The sequence below is a fragment of the Aspergillus uvarum genome, assembly GCF_003184745.1.
Source record: "Aspergillus uvarum CBS 121591 unplaced genomic scaffold BO82scaffold_83, whole genome shotgun sequence".
Taxonomy (NCBI): domain Eukaryota; kingdom Fungi; phylum Ascomycota; class Eurotiomycetes; order Eurotiales; family Aspergillaceae; genus Aspergillus; species Aspergillus uvarum.
This window is the reverse complement of record NW_020291380.1, coordinates 59,427-76,967: the sequence shown is the minus strand read 5'-3', so window position 1 is coordinate 76,967 and position 17,541 is coordinate 59,427. Positions and strand designations below refer to the sequence as shown.

General features: G+C 52.2%; 6 protein-coding genes across 6 annotated transcripts; 4 read left to right on the top strand and 2 right to left on the bottom strand.

Moving 5' to 3' along the window:
- Positions 1–91: 91 nt before the first annotated feature.
- BO82DRAFT_359059 (uncharacterized protein) lies at positions 92–1,456 on the top strand. The gene is made up of 3 exons (XM_025636466.1): positions 92–373; positions 430–615; positions 680–1,456. Exons 1-3 carry the CDS (start codon positions 237–239, stop codon positions 1,305–1,307), a joined length of 951 nt encoding a protein of 316 aa, XP_025486729.1. The 5' UTR covers positions 92–236; the 3' UTR covers positions 1,308–1,456.
- Positions 1,457–1,700: 244 nt separating this feature from the next.
- BO82DRAFT_436571 (DUF1776 domain-containing protein) lies at positions 1,701–3,584 on the top strand. Its single transcript, XM_025641125.1, has 4 exons — positions 1,701–1,784; positions 1,852–2,194; positions 2,255–2,418; positions 2,488–3,584. Exons 1-4 carry the CDS (start codon positions 1,752–1,754, stop codon positions 3,391–3,393), a joined length of 1,446 nt encoding a protein of 481 aa, XP_025486728.1. The 5' UTR covers positions 1,701–1,751; the 3' UTR covers positions 3,394–3,584.
- An 81-nt stretch (positions 3,585–3,665) lies between these two features.
- On the bottom strand, positions 3,666–5,003 carry BO82DRAFT_346888 (uncharacterized protein). Its single transcript, XM_025633769.1, has 2 exons — positions 4,210–5,003; positions 3,666–4,097 (listed from the first exon to the last, which is right to left on the bottom strand). The coding sequence occupies exons 1-2, from the start codon at positions 4,669–4,671 to the stop codon at positions 3,711–3,713; spliced, it is 849 nt and encodes a 282-aa protein (XP_025486727.1). The 5' UTR covers positions 4,672–5,003; the 3' UTR covers positions 3,666–3,710.
- Positions 5,004–8,097: 3,094 nt separating this feature from the next.
- BO82DRAFT_296010 (uncharacterized protein) lies at positions 8,098–10,478 on the top strand (the record flags this gene model as incomplete). The annotated part of the gene is made up of 4 exons (XM_025631887.1): positions 8,098–8,505; positions 8,545–9,529; positions 9,590–10,256; positions 10,316–10,478. 4 exons carry the CDS (start codon positions 8,098–8,100, stop codon positions 10,476–10,478), a joined length of 2,223 nt encoding a protein of 740 aa, XP_025486726.1.
- A 2,171-nt stretch (positions 10,479–12,649) lies between these two features.
- BO82DRAFT_359052 (uncharacterized protein) lies at positions 12,650–14,661 on the top strand. Its single transcript, XM_025636465.1, has 5 exons — positions 12,650–12,841; positions 12,923–13,279; positions 13,343–13,758; positions 13,806–13,927; positions 13,993–14,661. The coding sequence occupies exons 2-5, from the start codon at positions 13,116–13,118 to the stop codon at positions 14,281–14,283; spliced, it is 993 nt and encodes a 330-aa protein (XP_025486725.1). The 5' UTR covers positions 12,650–12,841; positions 12,923–13,115; the 3' UTR covers positions 14,284–14,661.
- Positions 14,662–15,635: 974 nt separating this feature from the next.
- BO82DRAFT_378746 (glycoside hydrolase family 18 protein) lies at positions 15,636–17,015 on the bottom strand (the record flags this gene model as incomplete). The annotated part of the gene is made up of 4 exons (XM_025637647.1): positions 15,636–16,327; positions 16,426–16,660; positions 16,712–16,736; positions 16,828–17,015. The coding sequence occupies 4 exons, from the start codon at positions 17,013–17,015 to the stop codon at positions 15,636–15,638; spliced, it is 1,140 nt and encodes a 379-aa protein (XP_025486724.1).
- Positions 17,016–17,541: the final 526 nt, after the last annotated feature.

The window sequence follows — 17,541 nt, the reverse complement described above, 5'->3', positions numbered from 1 at the left end:
GGAATTACTCGATCTGGCAGGAATGGGGATGGATTTCAGCCGCACTGATCGAGCCCCGCGCGGGCCGCCCTGTCGAGGCATGTCAGGACATGTCAAGAACATGTCAAGTTCTCCACTGGACCCATAAAGCATCTTGTTGTCATTTAACTTTGATTGTCAGTACACGAAAATTCTAGGCGACTCCGTACTGTGCTGTACGTTATCCTTCAAAGTCAAGCTTCTCCTGGCTTCAAATCATGGCAGCGAGTGACGACTCTTCATTCTACCTCTATGGAGTGGGCGAGAAGCCAGAGGCCTTGACCCTTGGCTCCTTGGTGCTGGAAAAGTATTGGCAGCCACTGGCAGCGCGTCACTATACTCATGATCTGCTCAGGTAAGGTAGTAAACTCAATCTAAGCACCGCACAGGACTCACTGGCTGATTGCGCAGTGAGGAGGCGTTGCAAGAACATACTTATGCAAGTGACTTCGCCAATGTTGTCTTTCGTGGTTCCTCGCGCACTTCTCCCGGTGTTGGTCTCAGCGGTGGCGATATAATCGATCTCCATCTAGCGTATAACAAGGAGCTTGAGCGTATAGTTACCGCAAGGAAGGGAAGACGAATTATTCTGAAAGAGTGTGTCAATCTGCAACCTATACAGATGAACCATGAACTGCTCAGACTCACATATGACCCATAGTCCGGAATCCTTCCTCATCACTTCGGTCCTCAGTAATCCCCAAGCACAACAGAAACTCAAACTCTGGCTCTCCGCAGCCCGCAGCTCCTATCTCCTCAATTTCAAATTCGCACGCCGTCCGAAGATCTGGCTTCTCACCGGACTATACCTTCTAGAAGGTACCCGCACGTTTGTGTCGCGGAGCCAGTCAAATCAGGTCTCGGTAGGCATTTCGTCTGCGGTCATTGGTACACTATCGAGTGTGCCTGTGGGCGGTTCGGTGAAGCTTGGCCAGGGTGCATCGTGGGAGATTGCGATGGAGGTTGAAGACGAACACGTCTGGGCAGCGCAATTCCGGTTGCTGGATGCAAAGTTCATCAAGTTGGGTAGCAATGGTGTGGATGGGGTTACGCTACCGATGTCGATGGGGCTATATCGGGACATCATGTCGGTGAACACGGTTCGTGGCGGAGGAAGAGATGGAGTTGAATTGCAACTACTGGGTGAAAATGATGATGAACCTGATGAAGATGAGCAGGAGAATGACATGGCTGACGATCAGGACAGCCAGGAGATTACGGAGTATGAGAAGCGGCTGGAGGATACTATCCGGTTGTTTGAGAAGGCGCCGAAGCACTTTCTGGGGTAGCTATACTATAGGCCTTAACATTTTGAAACACAGCAGCATCGTGTATGTTGAGTGCATGGGTTTCAGTTGATATGGATTTGTCTGAAGTGGTGTGCGCATTTGTGATGTTTGATTGGAGTCATGTACCAAATATATACATTTACTTCTAAACTTCTAAAACGTTAAACTAGTAGCACGACTGTGTCATCTAGACTGAAAATAATTAGTTTAGAATGACATCAAAGTATTTAATATATTCGACTGTGACACATCAACACATCAATCGTTGCTGAGTAGATACCCAGGAATGATCGATGATGGTTCCATCCATAGGGCGAAGACGCTCATGTGACCGGCCCGCCGATAAGTTGGAGGAACCAGTTTATTCCTCGACCTTTTTATCCACCACCCACCCCATCTCTATCCAACGGCTGCCCCGTTTGAGTGCAGCAAACTATCATCACCATGACCAGTGACGACCAGTTTTTTTTCGACTATGTGGGCACTTTCCCCCTAACCTGCAGACATATCGCGCACTGACACGATTTTTTTTCGCTTGTCGCAGCTGGCATCGATACCCCATGACGTAAGGCGATATTCTCATCAGGTCGCCGATTCTATCGATCGTCAAGTCGACCACGCCGCGGACGCGATTCGTAATACCCTCTCCAATCAGACATGGCTCCCTTCTACAGTCCGCCCTTCACCCAAGTACCGACCAAACCCGGTCATATCACAGTCTTTGGTTGATCGCGTGCATGGTTGGGTGTTGCATAACCGAGCATGGAGTGCGGCGATTCTCGCTTTCGTTGGAACCACCTGCGTCCTCTATTATGGTAACAAAAAGTTTAATGGGAAGCGGCGGCGAGCAAGGAGGGCCGGGAATGGCGCCCGCAAGGAAATCGTGGGTATGCATGGGACCAGAACCCAAATGACAAGCTGCGCAAAGATCTAACTTGTCGCAACAGTTATCGCGGGATCGGCGCACGAACCGATGACTCGAGCGATCGCATCTGATCTTGAGCGTCGGGGATACATCGTCTATGTTACAGTCTCGTCCAGCGATGAAGAACAGATCATCCGAAGCGAGAGTCGCGAAGACATCCGGTCCCTCTGGCTTGACCTCTCCACCGTAAGAGCGAAACACTACCTCCACTTTCGTCTCAAGGACCCTTGACTAACGCAACCATCACGGCCACAGACATCCACCAACCCATCTGGAATCCACCCCTCCCTCAGCGAAATCCACACCCTCATCACCAAACCACAATCGCCCGTCGCCGGTCTCCAGCCTCACACCTGCCAGCTGAGCGGGCTCATCCTAGTCCCTTCACCCAACTATATCAGCGGCCCGGTCGCGACAATCCCGCCGTCGACCTGGATTGACACAATCAACACGCGCCTTCTCTCCCCTATCCTCACTACACAACTCTTCCTCCCCCTCCTCCATGTCCGCAACAATCACAGCACCATCATCGTCGCCTACCCCACAATCTCCTCATCACTCTCCGCGCCCTTCAGTGGGCCGGAAGTCGCGACCACCCGCGCACTATCCGGGTTCGCCACCTCCCTCCGCCGCGAGCTGACATCCAATTCGAACCTTCACGTTGTCGAGCTGAAGCTCGGCAACATCGACCTCGGACCATCGTACCGGACACCGCAGGGTCACATCGCCGGCACGGAGGTGCTAGGCTGGAGTGTCCAGCAGCGTTCGCTGTATGCGTCGCAGTACCTGAATAGCATTGAGGCGCGGCCCGCCGCGTCGGCAGGCCCGAGTCTTATCCGAGGATCTTCTGCACGCACCCTACATTACGCAGTGCATGATGCGTTAGAGGCGCCGGCCAAGAATGTGTTCGGCCGGCGCGGCAGCAAGAAGGCCGTCGTGTATGTCGGACGGGGCGCCAGGACGTACAACATCATCGGGGAGTGGGTACCCCCGGGATTGGTGGGTTGGATGTTAGGACTGCGGTCGACGCCGCCGCCGCCGCCGCCGCAGCAGCTCTACCACCTTCCACCGCAGCAGACGACTTCTTCATCGTCGCCAAGGGCGAGTTCTTCAACCAGTGCGGGGAGTAGCAGTGAGACGAGCAGCTGGGAGCGGCTGTGACAAGCTCCCGACATTCGTGGATCACACCAGTCTATAAATTGAAGTATAGCCTTCCCGCAGATCACCTTGACTATCGCTGCGAAGCTTTTTCTTGAATCTAATACCACTCTCATCTCATCATATCATATCATATCCCGCAAGTATGCATTGTAACAAAGCTATGAATATAACTCGAAACTGCCAGCTGGGACACAGAATTCATAGTTCTCTGATCATAGAAAACCAATCACACCCCCCCTCCCCCCCTTTTTAAACATTACATTATGATCCCCCTACATCTACCCCCTTACCATAGCTATCCCAGCCGTGATCTGTCCTCAAACCTGCAAAGTAGAAACCTCGACCACCTCGGACTGCTCCTCCTCCACCGACTTTCCCGAGTCGCGCACCGACCGCTTCACCTTCCCATGCGTTAACCGACGGCGCAACCAGATGGCGCCCCACGAGAGGAAAAAGAACACGAGGATCGCCGCGAGGATGGCGAAGCAGTAGCCGGTGACCTTGCCGCTGTGCTGGCCGTGGGCGCCCGGGTCCAGGAAACTGTAGGTGTAGAAGCCCTCGGTGTGGTAGGTGAGGTAGGCCAAGGCGACGTAGAGCAGGAGGATGAAGATGAGGACGGCCAAGCTGAGGAACGCGTGGGGGTTAGTGGTGGCGAGGAGGATCTCCAGCAGGGCGTAGAGAGAGTTGAGGCCGTGTTGGGAGATCTTAGATCATTGGGTCAGTTTGGGTGGAATAACCTTCCTTTCGTGTTTGGTTTTCTGGTTGCAAACAAAAGAAAAACGAAAGTTTCTATCGTAACCTTAGAGTCAAACTTACGTTCTGCCAAGCTGGCTCGACAGTGGTATACCACGGCGGGGAGTAGAGGATGCCCCAGAAGACGACGGTGACGAGGAAGGGGTAGGTGGTGATGGTGGTGTAGAAGAGCGCGTGGAGGGCGCGCAGGCCCCGCGGCCAGCAGTCGAAGAGCACCGAGCGACCCGTCAGGCCATAGCAGGTGGTGTGGATGGCGGCCGTGAGCATGTAGAACCCGATGCCCCAGTAGGTCAGCCAGGTGAAGTAGCTGAAGCTCTCGCCGATCGCGTAGCGCTCCCCGTGCGTGCCGTACCAGCCCCAGATGGTGAAGATCGTGGTGAAGATGTATAGGGCGATCAGCCCGCGCAGGCAGGCCAGCGCCAGCGGGGGCAACAGCCACGATGTCTCGTAGACGTGCTTGTGGTCGAGGGCGGGGTTGACGCCCAGGAGGTCGTAGAGGGACCGGTTCCGGAGTCGGGGCATCATGGATGATCTCCTTGCAACTGGCCTGTCTGTTTTTATTAGGGCTTTGTTGAAGCTGCTCTGTAGACCCTCTACCCCCACAGTGTGCGTTGTGAAGGAAACAACGTATAGGCAGGTAGGTAGGTGTTTGCGCCAGGAAAAGACCAATACTTCAGCTTGAGGACTCGACGAACTATCTGCCTATAGCCCGAATAACAGAGATTTTATTAGGAGCTCCCCATTGCGTGGAGAGTCGGAGTCCTTTCCTTTCCTTAGTTTAGTTGTTCGACTGTCTTTATTAAACTCGTGCTGCTAAAGCCTAAGCTTCTGCGGAGGGCGGCCGAGTTCGGCCCTGATTGGTCGGGAGAGAGTGTCTTTGTCTCCGCTGGAGGTGAAGAACCGCGTTTGCTCCTCCCACTAAACTAAGCCCAGCTGATCGGTGTTACATAGCTTTTGACTTATCTTTTTTCTTCTTCTTCTTCTTCTTCTTCTTCTTCTTCTCTCTCTCTTCATCTATTTTTTCTGTTTGCCTCGACTAATCACGGTCCTCCGGTGACTGGCCGGGTGCGGACTGGTAGGTAAGGTAGTACCGTAGTAGACTTTTCGATGGTGGTGGGTTCTTAGGGCAGAGACCCAAAGGCAGATAGACAATTGATTTTGCTTAGTGGTGCCTCCGGGCGGCCCTCCTTCCAGCATTCCAACGGCTGTCGTTCAGACGAACAGACGAACAGACGAACAGTGGGGTCTGAGGGGGTCTCGATGTGTCTCATGTCTGCAGCTCTTACCTCATTTCCCCTATAGGTGTGGTGCATGGTGCATAGGTAGACATTAGCTACCGGGTTAGTTAGTTGAGTGATGTTGGTCCTGATGGCAATAAGAGAACCAATGTAAGTGCTGTACTCTCAAGTCATAGTGAGCACTGTGCAATCCCATCATCATCATGTGTGACGGGACTCACGGGACCCGTGACTGACGGATGCTGGGCTGCCTCAATATGGATTTCCCCGGCGCCTCGAATTCCGGCCGAAGGACAACCAATCACGGTTCAATTGTGCCTGGTTTCGGACCCCCTTCCCCCCAACCACAAAAAAAAAAAAAGCAATCTAGACCGGAGACACTGCAAAAATCAGTAAATTAGTCAGGCAATAAGATCTTGAAGCCTTGGAGCCAGTTGGAAGGCTTTATTGACTAATCTCGTACGGTACAGCGAACCATGATCTCCATAGGGAGAATTTTTATGCTGGACAGTGTGAATTGTGAGCTGTAAGTCTGGTTGGGTGAACTTCTGAAACAAAGGGGGAGGGGAGAAAGACAGGAAGAACAGACTCCAGGCTGCCCGTCCAGTACTTAAGTCTAAAAGATTCTAAAGATACATACGCTAGGCAGTGTACCTGCCAGCAATGGCTGACTTTATGAATCTCCTGCTTGAAAGGGGCCACTGCGAAGGGTTTAGTTGCAAATTATTCAACGAGGGTGCCTAGCTGGTCGGAAGAGAAATCCCACTGGCGTTCCTTACTGGACAGACAACCGGCTTGCAGCGCCCAGTGATTAGTAGTAAATGGCGATAGTGATAACTAAGTGGCAGTGGTAATCAAGGAACCATGCAGCAGAAATGCAGTCCCAGAGAAACATGAAGCGGCAGCAACAGCGACTCCATGGCAGCTCTTCTCCGCATCTCGAATCTATCTACGGAGTAAATCCAAATAAACTCAAGCTGCCATTGCGATCGGGAGAATACGAAGAACCGGCAGGAGGAGAGGGGGGAGAAAATCGAAAGGACATCGACTTATAAATAGTAAATGGAGTAACTCAAAGTCTGGTTTGGACTCCACAGCGCAGTCGCCTCCCCAAGGGTGAATCCGACTATCACCCAGTAGTCTAGCGGTGCGTAGTGACAAAACAGCGCGACACTGGCCGATGTTTCGTGATGGGCGGAAGTTCGACCCATCGCTTCTAGAAGCTGGGGATTTCCCCGAGCGCCCTCAATAAACCGAACAATAATGCCACAGCCATCGATGCGGCCCCTGACTGATTCGGTGGAGGATATGAAGAGCTAGAGGGAAACCTGGAAGCAAGATGCACATCATTCAATTAGTCTGAAATGGCGATAGTCGCATTAGGATGTGGATACACAAGGAGATATCAAGACAACGCGTCTCTTATTTGATTGAAGTAGTTGTGAGTTTGTCTGCCGTGTGCCCCTCCGAGGCAGAGAAAGACAACTGGTTTATAAGGCACATAAGTATCAGGAAACCCACAAATATCGCCTATCTGGGAAGTTCCTCTTTGGTTCTTTGGATCCATGCAAATGCCAAGCAGTGAGCAGCCCAGTCCATAACGTAAGGGCGAGGACTGAGGAGGAGAAGGAGAAAGAGAGGGGGGGAGGGGGAGAAGCTGTCATCATCATCTTTTATTCTTAAGTTAGTGCTCAGTATGCAACACTTTACAGCGAGTGAGTATCTGTATGTACAGTAATTGATTTCCCCCTGAAACGGGGCCGGCCCCTGCAGATTGCAGACTGCAGCACTGCAGGCTGTAATGACGTTACGGGCAGTGGCAGCAACAGCAAATGCAATAACAGCAGGAAGCGTGGAGACTGCCCAGAACATCGGTTCTGGTTTGGCGATCGTCAGGGCGTAACAAGTAACTGGCACTCCCCCGACTAGCTAGTTAGTTTCTTGGGTCTCTTTCTCTCTCTCTCTCTCTCTCTCTCTCTCTCTCTCTCTCTCTCTCTCTCTCCTCTCTCTCTCTCTTCTCTCCTCGATCTTTCTTTCTTTGTTTCTTTCTTCTTTCTACTTGCTGACATCCTGTGTTGTGTTTGTTCCTCGATCTCATATCCCCCTCACCCACGATGCTTCAGTAGCATCTCTTCGTCTTGCCAATACGCATCACGACCTACTACTCACCCACTTCTCGCGCCCCGTACGGTACAGGTCTCCAACACCCAACAGTCATCTCGCCAGTCACCGCCACCGCCGCCGCCGCCAAATAATCCAACCGCGCTCCTCATCTACTCCGTCTCCTGTTCTTCGGCTCCTGAATCCAGGCTCATTCGCTTTGAATTACCTACTTCTACTTGCACCTGTCATCAATCGCTTTCCGACTTCCCCTCACTTGCCGCAATCCTCGTTCCACCCCACGGGGCTGTCATTCCTTTCTGTCGTCCGTCCACCATCCACCATTGTCCACTGCAATTTCGCGGGGCGTACTTCCAAATTGCATCTACACCGACCCTATTCAAAGATCGCCTGTCGCACGCCCTGAGGTCAACACTTGATTGTGGTTCTATTGCGCTTGTGCGAGTCGGTCCATCGTTTGCTAAATACTCAACGATTGATCCTCAATTAATGGACCTGATTGCTTCACGGGTTGGAAATCGAGCTCTTGTGGTGAACTTTGGATGAATCGGATTTTGTGATCGCCGCAATTGGACGGACATTGGGTACCATCATGGCCGCCCGGCCCAGATTTGGTGAAATTCGCTCCCCCTCGCATGATACCCTCCGCAGCGGGGCGCCCTCCCCGCGCATTGAGCATTACGATGGTGAAATTCCTCCCGCGCTCTCCCCGCTCGATGCCTTTGCCGCCCAGGGCCGCCTTCTGGCCCGCCAGTTGGAGGAATCCGCTCGGAGGAACCGTCGCATGAGCCGATTGCCTCCCTCCAGCGTGGCACGCTCCCTTTCGCAGCCTCGACCGGGATATTTTCGCTCAGCTTCTACCAGCGATGCTCGCGGGGGAAGGCGCAATGAGTTGTCGAGACAGCCGACGCAGAAGATGAACCCCGAGGTGGAAGAGCCTAAGTTTCGCCCTCAGTCCGAGCATCCGCGGCTCAGCGCCATCTCACACCTGTCAAGTGAAGTACCAGATGAAGCAGAGGCGCAAGAAGAACAACACGAGATGCCGGAGGAAACGGAAGATGACGATGCCACCCCGAGGAAGGAATCGACGGCTGATGTGTTTGATTTGACCCGCCCCGACTCTCCGGACAATCTCAGTGCCTACAGTGCCCCCGAAGGACCCCGTCGCTTCTATTCCGTTGCCCCCTCCTGTGTTCCTTCCGAGGGTCGCACGCCTCCGGCAGGAGTGGTTGTGATGCCCCCGTCCCGAACCTCGTCTACCGATTCAGCTTCTCATTTAAACATCCCGTCGCGTGGACTAACTCCGTCAGCCTCTCATCTCTCGCGGCCATCGAGTGGTTCTCGAGGTGGCCAATTCGAGAGCTCGGATGATGATTATAGCAGCTCAACTGCAGGCTCGACGTTCTCGAAGCCACGAAAAATGTCCTCCAGCAGTGCGATGTCTATGCCTTACTCGCCCATGTCCAATGTTCAAATCCGGCCTCATCCTCGATCTCCATCCATAAGCTCGGAAACTTCAAACTACGGGGGTCTATCCCGCCCATCGTATAATTTCTCCCGGCCGTTGAGTCGATCTGGCACGAGTCTGTCAGCTCCAGGACCGGTGTGCTCATCGGATGGCATACAGAGCACCATTAACCGCGGACACAAGCCCAGCCCCATCAGGGTGCCGTCTCCATCCGATTTGGCGTTACATCCACACGAGGATCCCTCCTCAGCTGTGTCGTCTTACATCCATACAAAGTATGCTTTACCTCGAGGACGCGCCGTCTGCCGTGATTCCGTTGTCTTCTCAGGCCTGCAGACTCCGCACTTTGAATGGCAAGAACCGCTGTTTGAGAGTCCCGATCGCCAGGCCCCTGCGGAATCCTCTCAATCTCGGCGTACCCCGTCCCCATCACCATCAGGTGAAGAGTCAATAGTTTCCAAGTCGCGCTCTATGCAGGAATCACCCAGCTCGTCTCGGAGGCTGTTGACCCCTGAGCCGCCGCTACCGCAGGCGACTTCTCTTTCGCCCAGCGATCGTACAACACCTCCAAGGCGGACATCCACCGAGTCTGCTACGGCGGAAGTTGTACCATCAGAGCCACCAGTGAGCGAACCTGCACCACCCGCGCAGTTGGAGTCCGAAATAGCCAGGAATGACAACGCCGATACGACGTCCTCTGCTGGCTCCGAGTCCACTGTGCGCCCGCAGACAGCCAGAACACAGACCACATCCGCGCCCATTACAGCGGATGAACACGTAACCAAGGGTATCGAATGTCACGAGAAAGGATCCCTCAATGAATCCACGTACCACCTTCGCATCGCGGCCAAGCAGAATCATCCTACGGGAATGTTGCTCTATGCGTTAGCATGCCGCCATGGTTGGGGAATGAGGCCGAATCAGCAAGAAGGTGTACGGTGGTTGCGCAAGGCTGTGGACTCCGTCGGATTAGAGCTTATGGATGACTCCAATCCGTCGATCCCTGTTCGCATGAGAGAACTCCAGAAGGCTTACCGAGCCCAATTCGCTCTCAGTATCTACGAACTTGGTGTGAGTCATCTGAACGGGTGGGGTATTGAACAGGACAAGTCTTTGGCCTTGCGCTGTTTCGAGATTGCGGGTCAATGGGGCGACGGTGATGCGCTCGCAGAGGCCGGGTTCTGTTACGCAGAAGGCATTGGCTGTAAGAAGGACTTGAAGAAGGCTGCGAGATTCTATCGCCAAGCGGAGGCCAAGGGAATTAATATGGTCGGGAATAGCTGGTACGTCTGTGGAGTGTTCTGTGAGAAATCAACATTTTTGGCTGACTATTCGTTTCCAGGATTTACAAAGACAAATATATGTCGGACGACAACCCGAGCTCCAATTCGCGCGGTCGTGGCCGCAGTCAAAGATCCGGTAACACTCCCGACAAGAAAAATCGCAGCAAGTCTCGCACTCGCAGTCTCTTCCACCGAAAGAAATCAGTTGCTACTGAGGCCTGAAATGCGTGCTGCCTTCTTTCGAGATTAAAGCGTCCACTAGCAACTGAAAAAAAGCCGTGTACTACCTCCTCAGGATGTTGGTACTTTCATTGCACATGTCTATTTTGTGACATCCTCGTTTGTCACCTTATCTTCTTCGTTACATATTCCATCTTGCCCCCTTTTTTCTTTCCAAGTATCTACTTGTCTCGTTGCGACCTCGACCCCGTGAGGTACATTTCACTCATTCCTACTGTTCATTTCTCTCATTTTATGCTCCCCTTGTGGCTCAATCATGCTTCCCCCGTCGATTTTCACTTGCAACTTGCTTGGCAAATCGAAATTCTTGGTCTTCTGCCTTTCCCAGGCCTTCGCTGTGGGTCAGTGTCTCTCTTCGTCTCACCATTCCATCCCTATCTTTGAGCAGGCCTTGCCAACTGCTCCGAATGCTGGCCCGGAGAACGATCTTGGATCAGATCTCTGGGAAGCAATTTGCGGGCATTGAAATTCGTTTCTTGGATACCCATCATTAGCCCCTAATCACTGTGTGATATTCGATTCGTGACTCTCCTTTGTTTAACTGACTCCGGCCTTGAAACTCTCTGGGTCCCACACTTTCGTTCCATCCTGTCTATCTTCTCGAGTACCGTTTTTTTTCACACTGCAGAATATATTTATCCTCTTAAGTAGCCGAGTGAGCGTTATCGGCCAACGTCGCAGCTGGTGAAACGATTTATCTTATTGATTGCAATTGGACAGCACCAGCAGTTCCTCTGCCATGGGTGCGCATGGTCCCTCCTTGGCCGCGTATTTAATTTAATCTTCAAGGTTCTAGTGTCTAGTGCCTGGCTTGGCTGGGTAGGATTGCAGCCATGGGTTAGATTGGGACTGCAGGGAATATGAAACCACCGTCGAGGCTTCAGTTTTGGACCGTGACTGAGAATCGAAGTGATGTAGAATGCGATGCGACGGCGAGAAAAGCAGCTTTGGGTTTGAAATATGTCACACAACTTAAAAGGAAATTGGTTTGAGAGAGTTCAGGGATTGAGAAGATTGACTTTTCCGTTTCCCTTTTACTTTTAGTATTACATAGTATGGAGAGGAGAGGCGAATCGGGAGGGAGGGGAGAAAAGAGAAAGAGGGTGGAAATGAAAAAGGCTGGACGGGACTAGACCAGAACCACTAACTTATAAGTTAACTAACAGTCTATGGAAGGCGGGAACTTCCTCGGGCGGGGGTGTCCGCGTGCCCGCTTACATTCCTTCCTTCCCTCCCCCCCTCCTCTTCTCCCATCGTCAATCATCAATCATCAATCATCAATCCCCTTCAACACCCGTCGCTTCCTTCAACTTCTCCACTCATCCATTTGTCGCTCGCTTGTCTGATTGGCAATATCCGTGACTTTCCGGGGTTTCCAAGACATGTCTATGAACATCCCTGGACTTTCAACTCCTGCTCATCATTGGTTGCAGATCGTCAGAGCCATCGGAGCAGTGGCCGAAAGCAGTCACAGCAGCCACACCACTCGAGGGATTGTCCAGGGATTGTCGCTTTTATTGATTAAAGGGGATTCACTGGAAATTCCTCTAGCAGTTTAGTTGCATCGCTCCGGCGGTTCTGTCCCACAACAGCTGCCCCCCACCCCCAGCAAGCCCAGCAAGCCCTGATCGTCCGGGGGAAATTGGGTCTTACAGATTTCCAGTCCCCGTGCTCACAAACCTTGGCTCACTTTTAGTTCACCCCGACTGGCCATTCTAGCTTGTTTGTCGTCTTTCCCCTCGTCCTTCTCCTCCTTCCCAATCGCTTCCTTCCTCCGACTGGATTGAAGTTTAAAAATTATACCTCAGCCTCGGTTCAAAGTCTACGTACAGCCGGAAGCTGCAGGTCGGAGGCACACTGCAGATATGTTCATCTGTTCATCATAAGCTGTTTGCTGGGAGCGCGTGGCAAACGACCCTCCATCCCGAAACTACCTCGATCGACCGGCGAGATGCTAAAGTTCGGAGCAGGGATAATCTCTGCTGGCTCGCTTCTTGCACGGTTACATCTAGCTAATTGGTAGCGGCGCCGCCAGCTGCAGACCTAGTCTACCTAAGCATGGCTCCGCCTGAAGAGGGTCCGCGGCGTTCCATTCTTGTCGGACATATTGCTGTTGTCTATAACATGTGAAGATCGCACTGCTTCCTCCGAGACCCAGATATATCGTCGGGGTACTTAGGGGGGAGAACCGCTGTTTGTTTGAGCCGGTCTCAAATCCGTTTCTGGTCATTGTCATCCCTTGCTAGAGACTTTTTGAATTGTCCTCGTGGGTTCCGTGGTTTCTCGGTCAACTTTAATCTCCTGCTGCTGCCCCTGCGTGTCACTTGACTGGAAGTTGAGGCTTTGTATGTACCGCATCATTCCAGATTCATCCCCGATTAAAAGCTGCTCTTGTGCCATCGCGGCTAAGACTGATCTCGTTGCAGTCGTATTGATCCTTGCTCAAGACCGCTCGACACTGGCGCTGTGCAACTTCTGAAAGGAACATTTTCTGTCCCAGCTCACTTATCTCGGGTCGGGCTTTTCTCTATTGCTTGCGAGGTGAAAGACCCCGCATATGTCACACAGACATCATCCAACCCCCGCGAACCAGCAAGACACAGACAACTCCATCTCAGCATGACTAGTGACAGCAAGCCCCATGTCGTTGAGACCGGCACGGTGCCGGCCGCCGCTGCGACAAAGCCCAGTTTCGGGAGCCGCGTTGCGGCTCATTTCAAGCGGTGGTGGTGGGTGCACCTCATCATCTTGATTGTGGTGGTTTTAGTGGTGGTGCTGCCGGTGTATGTTGCTATTGTCTCTTCACTGAAAACTATTGCGTTTCAAGCCTGACATGATCGAACCAGAGTGTATGTTGGATACCCCAACATTGCCCAGCATGATATCAACAAGTCAACCTTGAATATCACGAGCATGGCAATCAGTGATCCGACGCCCAATTCCTTCCATTTACGAGAGACACAGGTTATTGGGTCTAGCAGCGCCTTCAAGCCCAACATCTACTCCTTCAGCGCGGCCATCAGTCTTCTGGGTGGAGCTCCCTTTATCACAGTCCAGATTCCCAAATTCAAAGCACATGACGGCGTCCAGGTCGATGTCGATCAAGACGTTAACATCACCGATGTGGCGGCATTTACCGAATTCAGCAAGGCGGTCATGCTCAACGAGGAGATCCAGATGAATGTATACGGCAAGGCTGATCTGAAAGAGGGTAGCCTGCCCAAGACGAAGATCACATACAATAAGACTACGACCATCAAGGGTAAGGCATTCGCCTCTAATCCCAACGCATTGGCTCACAGGTAGCAGGTCTCAACAAGCTCAAGGGGTTCGAGCTAGTCGATCTTACCATCTCGACTTCTACGAAGAGTGGAAATAATGGCAAAGGGACCGTCTACATTCCCAACCCTTCACCCTTCACACTCACTTTGGTAAGAACCCAGTCTCAGATGATCATTTAGCTCGCGCTATCTACAGTAGCTAATGTTCTTGCTAGGGCAATGTCACCCTTGATCTATCCGTCAACGGCACTGCTATTGGCCAATCCTACCTGTCCGACCTCACCATCCGCCCAGGCAACAATACCCTTCCCATGACCGCCAACGTTAGCACCCTCACCGTGGCAGGCATGCTTGGCAGTTATCCCACTTTGATGCTTCCCGTTGACATCGTCGGTAATTCGAGCGTCTACAACGGCGAGGAACTATCGTATTTCGCCGAAGCTCTAGCTGCTAACACACTCAGCGTAGAGCTGAACGTGACGAAGGCATTGGGAGGCATTCTTTAGATTGGGTCATCGCTTCCTTGGGAAAACTTAGGATAGGAGATGAAAAGTTGAGATGGGGGCCGTCTATCTTGCTCGAAATGATTATCCTGTATATGTTTCATTAATGCTTTTCTTTTGTGGTATCTTGTGTCATGATGAGGACTGATGAGTGAAATGGTATCTATGCTCAATGGCTATATAATTAGGTTTGCTGCCATGAGGATGAATTGAGACACCTGTCATCCCAATACCTAAGGGAAACACTGCCCCCCGTTGATGTGATTCCTCTTCGTCTCGCTTGCACGTCAGATGACCGCGTGCGTATCCTACTTGAACCGGCTGGCCCATTGTCCACCGGGGAACAGCCTCAACAACAGTTGGAGAAAAGCAATTGCAAACCTTAATCCTTTCCCTGTGGATCTCCTTGATCATCATCGACCCATCTCTGGTGAATTTTAGTCTTTGGCGTGTTCGCCTTCGCCTTCGCCGTAGCCTGCTGTCGAAGTAGTAAGTAGTAGTCTATGATGAATGGTGTGGAGGTCCACGCCTAGAACAATCTTTCTCTCCTCCATATAATCCCCCCCCCCCTCAACCCTTTCCTCCTAGCTCCCCCCCGCACACATCTGGGGAATGATATCCGGGGTGCACCGCTATTCATGCTCATGCCTATTGGGTCAACAGCTCGGTAGGATGTGGCCTTTGTTGCCCAGTGTGGATACCCGGGGGCCGGGAATTAGGTTTGCAAACTGACATGACACGCACGTCCAGTACTTAACTGTACTCTATGTACCTTGATGCTTGTTCTGTCTATGCCGAAAAGCAGTGTCGCAAAATGGGTATTTTGCCTCTTTTTTTTTTTTTTTTTTCTTTCTTTGGGATGGGCGAAAGCTTAGTAAGTTGATTCGGTATTCATTGCAATATTATCTGTTATATCTGGAGGATTGTTCGTTGAAAAAGGTGAAGTTGAGCAATCTGGTAATGGAACGATGAGGGGAATTAAACTGGGAATAGATCCGAAATTACTTGGTTAGTGTTGGGTCTGGTATTGATGGTATCTAGGGAGATGGGAGGTGTTATTTGAGTTCGAGTTTATACTTGGTATATGGGGGTTACAGGCTGGACTGATTGTAGTGTGGTGTGAAATGGCGCTGTAAAACTGTCTTTGGCTGCTACCAATCTACTAGGGATAAATATAACGACTACCAGCTTCTGATCTCGCAGGGTATACCAATAAACATACAAGGATTGCAGATAGAGAGAGAGCGAGAGGAAGCCACAACAAAACCCAATGCTCCCACATCGCTTCTCCCTCTCTCTATCGTCCTCTCCTCTCTCACGGGTCTCTCTTCTCACTCTCACCCGAGGAAACAAAATCACATATCATGCAGACTCTCATATCCAACCTCGACCAAGCTCTTTCCTTTCCCCCCACTCTTATCCCCACCGATATGCCAGTAGAACAGTCCCCCCAGTTTCATCCGCGTCACGAACTTCGCCTTCAGCTGCACCGTCCGCGGGGTGTCGTACGTGACGAACCCGCCATCCACGCCGCCGACACAATACGCCGCGCCGGCCTCCTCGTCGACGACCTCCCGCGCACCGGGCCGGGGCAGGTCACAGTAATCGAAGATCCCGTCCTCGCCCCCGCAGCCCGCATATCGCTGGCCGGGGCCAGAACAACCCAGGAACGACCGGCCGTAGACTGGGACCCCCAGCAGAAGCTTCTTGGGATCAATGGGGTGATTGTTGAGGATGTAGGCGATGCTGGATTGGCCGGAAAGGGTGTTGCTGCTCGCGTTGGGGTGTGAACTACTCTGCGGGGCAGTGAGTTGCGCGTGGTGGCCGGTTTCCGGCGTCCAGGGTCCCGTGAAGTCGTAGGCCATGATGTTGAGGAGGTCCAGGTAGGATTGGGCTTTGGAGAGGTCGATGTGTCGCAGGAACCAGGGCGAGGCGGGGAGGGCGGATGTTACCAGGTAGCGGGGGGTCGGGAGGGACTTGCGGGTTTGGGCGAGGAGGCGGATATAGTCGGCGCCTTGATGGGCGTCGGTGGGGTGTTCCCAGTCCACTTTTTGAGCCATTCTTAGCATGGCGTTGCAAGGACTTTGCGTGGAAACCAGGGTTGAATGGAGTTGGAGAGCGCAGGGCAGAAACAAATAAGCTTACCATCTATACCATCAAGGCCGTACTCGTCCACCAGTGCTCGGGCGGTCCGCCCAAAAGTCTCCATACAGGATTGACTGCGAGCCACGCGCGAGAAGTTCTCACTTCCCTTGCCGGCGCCACCGATAGACAGAATGAGTTTCAGTTTAGGATACTTTGGCTTTAGCTGGGCGAAAGCCCGGAGACAGCCGGTAGTGCCGTCCACGGGCATCTGTGTGTCGGCCCATTCGTCGCTCAACTGGATAGAGTCAGTTTACAACCCACAAAACGAGAGCGGAAGAGTACTCACATAGACGGTACCGTCTTCTTTAACCCTATGAGAAGAGAAGCAAAATTGGTTAACATCCTGTATGTATGGGTTCAAGGCCCGAGAGCCAGATGTGGGTGCTGAGTGGCTACTAGTACCAGGCAAATGCGTAGAATATATGCGAGACAAATCCCAGTCGCAGCGAGGAAGGGGACTGTTTCTGATAAATGCGCCAATTGGGATAGTAAGCTGCATTCAGATAGAAGGGCACCTCATAAGAGCTGCTGCTGGAGCGTTCGGCTGCTTTGCGACGCCAGTGTGGGAATAGTGCGGAATTAGAGAACATATCGAGGTGGGGGGGCCCTGGGGGGGCGAGGGAGATGCGCGAAAATTTGATATTGAGCTTAGCAAGCCCACAATAGATGATTATAGTCTCTTTGGATCCGATAGAGACACAGACCGAAAAGTGACGAGAAGGAAGGTGAAGGATCAAGACGAATAGACTGGATGAGAATGGCGTCACGTGTGTGGGATATGGGCAGTGAAAGGACGAAGTGATCGTCTTCTTGAGCTTCTTTGGTTCTCTCGTCGTCTGAACAAATATATTCTGTCCCAGCCTCCTATACCCAGGACTTCATGTCAGTTGTTTGGATTTTTGGTTTTTCCCCCGGCTCCTATCGACTCATCTGTTCGATTTTTCTGGAAGATTGAAATCCCTCACTCGAACCGAACAAGAATAAGACAGAGACGGACGTGGAAGGAAAAAAGGGTCAGTGTTAGACAGCAAGACCGAACAAGCGAAGCGACAGAAGTACAGACTCTCCCGAAGAAGGCAACCGCAGGAGTTAGTTGTTTAGTTAGTACCTGGTAGT